The sequence below is a fragment of the Sinocyclocheilus anshuiensis genome, unplaced genomic scaffold (genome assembly GCF_001515605.1).
Source record: "Sinocyclocheilus anshuiensis isolate Anshui unplaced genomic scaffold, SAMN03320099.WGS_v1.1 scaffold996, whole genome shotgun sequence".
NCBI classification, from domain to species: Eukaryota; Metazoa; Chordata; class Actinopteri; order Cypriniformes; family Cyprinidae; genus Sinocyclocheilus; species Sinocyclocheilus anshuiensis.
Genome location: NW_015548233.1, coordinates 14,636 through 18,523, shown reverse-complemented (window position 1 = coordinate 18,523; position 3,888 = coordinate 14,636). Strand labels below are relative to the sequence as shown.

Here is a 3,888-nt window from a genome sequence, read left to right as displayed (position 1 = left end):
GAAAATAGTTTTATTGAGAATTTGGCTGCATTAAAGTACAGTATGTGAGCACAGAGAGACAAACAAATGTAAAAGGCAACAGACGCGATGACGTCACGAATATGCTAATTAGCGTATGACGTCATCTGGCGACATTTGGCGACTTTTCAAACTGGCTTTAGCTACTTTCTATTGAAAGAAGTTGGCAACACTGTTTAGTTATGAAAACCTGGCAACCCTGGTGCAGGCCTGATTGCACACATGGACAACGCCGTTTAGCTTTACTGCAAACAAATACGTTCTAGCGTGTAAATGCTTTTAATAAGATAAAGTCAAAGTTGTGTATTCCGCTTTTTCTATTTGTTTAACTATATGACTTATGAAATTGGCAAGCGAGCATTGTTGCTGTTCACTCTGTACAGCCAGAAGATTGCATTGTGCAAATGATTTGTGGCGCCATCTTATGGTAGCCTATATTTGGGAATGTTGATGAGGTAAAACTTAAAAAATAAATCAATCAAAAATCCGATGCTTTAATAGCAAGAGGATTCGCCGCACATTTTTATTCAGCAGCTTCATTTATAACTGCAGAACAATATTCTCATGTCACAGTTGTAGCTTGCACCACAAACCTAACAGATACAATTTATGGAAAGACGATAATCAGATAAAAGCAAAATCAAAGATTATATCAGTATACACTTGCCTTTAGTACAGCTTCAGAATATAAAACGTTTCATTGGCATTCATGAATGCCATGCATGACATTAATGCTTCGAATATATAAATGCTGTTAAATATGGTTGCTCCAAACCTTTATAGATGCCAGGGCAAATCAAAAATGTCTCCCTTTGAACATTTATAATATTTCCAAACACATATACATATAAATATTTTTGTATTTATATATTCATAATAAATATACACAGTACACACACATATATTATGTAAACAAGAACTTTTATTTTGGAAGCGATTAATCGCGATTAATCGTTTGACAGCACTAATATGGATATGTAAATAGAGTGTTAATGAAAAGAATAAGAGTGAAAAACAGTGTGTGCTGAAATGAAAGAAATGAAATTTCTTTTGCAATGCGCACATTTAGGAAGTGCAACTCTAAATACACATCATTTTGTGGAAGACCATAGGGCAAATAATCTTATCCGTTAGCAGTAAAAATAAACTGTAGACAACCGTAGAATTCACCAACACTAACTTTTCCAGCATCACAAACAACATCAAAATCTGCTGTCTGGCAAGATCACACTGCTGTTTTATTAGATTGTCCTCGCCTATTCCAAAATATTCAGAGTACATGGACTGCAGACTTAATGAAGAAGATATAAATAAATGAATGCTGGTCGAAGTACTAACAAATATCATTTTCAAACTAGCAATTTATTTGTTAGTCACAGTCAAAGAGTGATACACTAGTTCCCAAGCAGGTTATATTATATCATTGTAATATTATATTTACAATGATAAAGTGAGTTTTGTTTCTGAGGTGGTGTGGTTGTGGTTTGGTAAGTAACCATAAGTGATATAGCTTAAAAATAAATAAAAACATATATTTCTGCCTTTTGACAATACAAATCTCAATATAACAATCTGAACCTATCAGCCATTGTAGCCTGTTAGTTTCAAAATGTTTAACACATAAAATACAGTTATCAGTGCATGTTTCCCACAGTTTTTTTTTATATATATATATATATTTCATGACTTTTACTTGCACCAATAGAACAATAAACAGCAATAATTATGCATGATTTTTTTTTCCATGAACATTTTTGATAAATGGTGCAAATTAATCAATTTTTAATTGGATTATTGAAGTGGACAGTTTGAAAACTACTTAAAAACATCGGTCTTAAAGGGATAGTAACCCAAAAATAAAGATTCTGCCATCATTTACTCATCATAATGCTATTTCAATCCCATAAGACCCATAACACAGACAGAAGCTTGTGTGTGCATCACACACCTCACTGGTTCTCGTGAATCACACACACACACACACACACACACACACACACACACACATTTGAGCCTCTGTGTTTACTGTATGTTAATATGCAAATAAAAGCCAAAATTAAATCTGATCATCGTCATAAAAAAATGATTGTATCTCTTCACAAGACTTGGATAAAACTGCTCAATTAATTTGGATTTTTTTTTTATTTTATTTTTTTACGGTGCCTTAATGACCTTTTAGGATCTTCTAAATTTTGGTTACCTGGACTTTCAGTGGAGGGACAGAAAGTGCTCAGCATTCATTTAAAATATCTTAATTTGTGTTTGGAAGATGAACCAAAGATTATGGCTTTGAAACAACATATGAGAGAGTAATTAATAGGGGTGAACAAACCCTTTTAACACTCTTACGCACAGACAAAGAAGCATTAAAATTAGTTTAATTATAGTCTTTATGAAACTTAATGGCAAAATAAAAAGCACGGTAGACCTGTCGTGATATTCACAAAGTTGCATAATTTTGAATTCACTAACCCTACAAGGGATCCATGCGATTTCTCTTGGAAGTGAGACTGAAACATTAAGGCTTATTATCCCCAACCTGCAGAGCAGATCATGAGGGCGATGAATCCCATCAGCATCAGCAGCAGCAGCAGCAGCAGCAGGAAGTGGTGCTGTGTGTTCAATAGTGACGCAGCTGAACGTGGCGGTCTGCTCCGCAGGTACTGATCCACCGAGTCGGTCAGGCTGTACTTCTTAGGACTGAAGCCCAGTTCTCGCTGCGCCTTCTCGATTTTAAAGGTGTGACTGACAGCAATGTTTCTCACCTGAGAGAGATGCAGAGGTCAGCGGTACTGAACATGCTAAGAGCTGAGACAGAGATGAGATGATAGTGTCTCACATCAGACATACAGTACAGGTCACATCCGTTCACCTGTGGTACACATCAGACACGCCAGCTTTCAAAGCAGAACTGTGGTGCTTCCTCTTGTGAAAAAGAAGTGTGCGAACTTGTAGTGTACTTCAAATCTTACAAGTATATATATTTTTTAAAACTGTACTTGTAGATAATATGAATTAATTAAAAGGCAGTTTTAAATCTATGTTTTATGATGTTTCTTAACACACTTAAGTACAATTATAAAAAGTGCACTTTGTAATAATGTAAAAATAAAAGTTCTAACTTTAAAGGTGACATATCATGAAAATCTGACTTTTCCAGGTTTTAAGTGCTATAATCAGATCCCCGGTGCATCTACCAACCAAGGAAACGTGAAAAAGATTAACCCAGTAACTTTGTTTTGGTAAGCCTTTTTCTGCAAGCGTCTGAGAAAATGAGCGCATCTGATTTCGCTCCTTGGTGACGTGGCAATGGGATCTCATTATAATATTACCGCCCCTTAATCTTTAAGTTTACACCCACGGCGCCGTTGTTGTGTTTTCGCAAGCGACAACGGTGTACCAGCTCTAATGCAATGGCGATCTGGAAAAGGGGGTGGGGAGCAGCAGCTCATTTGCATTTAAAGAGACAGGCCCGAAAAACAGTGTTTCTGCTTCCACTCAATATAGGCATTTTCTAAACGATATAATAAATGATCTGTGGAGTATTTTAAGCTGAAATTTCACAGACACATTCTGGGGACACCAGAGATTTATATTACATATTGTAAAAAAGGGAATAATATGTCTCCTTTAAAGGGCATTTTATATTTTCGTTTGTGAAGTACACTTATTTTTGTGTTGACTAACATACTAAAGCACATGTAAAGCACTTGATTATCATTTTAACTGTAGCGTTTTATTAGATATTACATTTAAAGTTAATATATTTTAAATGAATTAAACTGGATCTTTATCCAAGCGCAGCGGAGAGATCAAAACAAAACAACGGTCACTAATTAGAAGTACAAAACGAGGATTTGTAAAGAAGAA

General features: G+C 35.3%; 1 protein-coding gene across 1 annotated transcript in view; it reads right to left on the bottom strand.

The window, feature by feature from the left end:
• Positions 1-2,454: 2,454 nt before the first annotated feature.
• The window catches only part of LOC107654653 (putative short-chain dehydrogenase/reductase family 42E member 2), a 15,855-nt gene continuing 14,421 nt past the window's right edge, over positions 2,455-3,888 (bottom strand). The window contains exon 12 of the mRNA XM_016441834.1: positions 2,455-2,783. Coding sequence (XP_016297320.1) covers positions 2,547-2,783 — 237 coding nt within the window. The 3' untranslated portion in view covers positions 2,455-2,546. The remainder of the gene's footprint in view (positions 2,784-3,888) is intronic.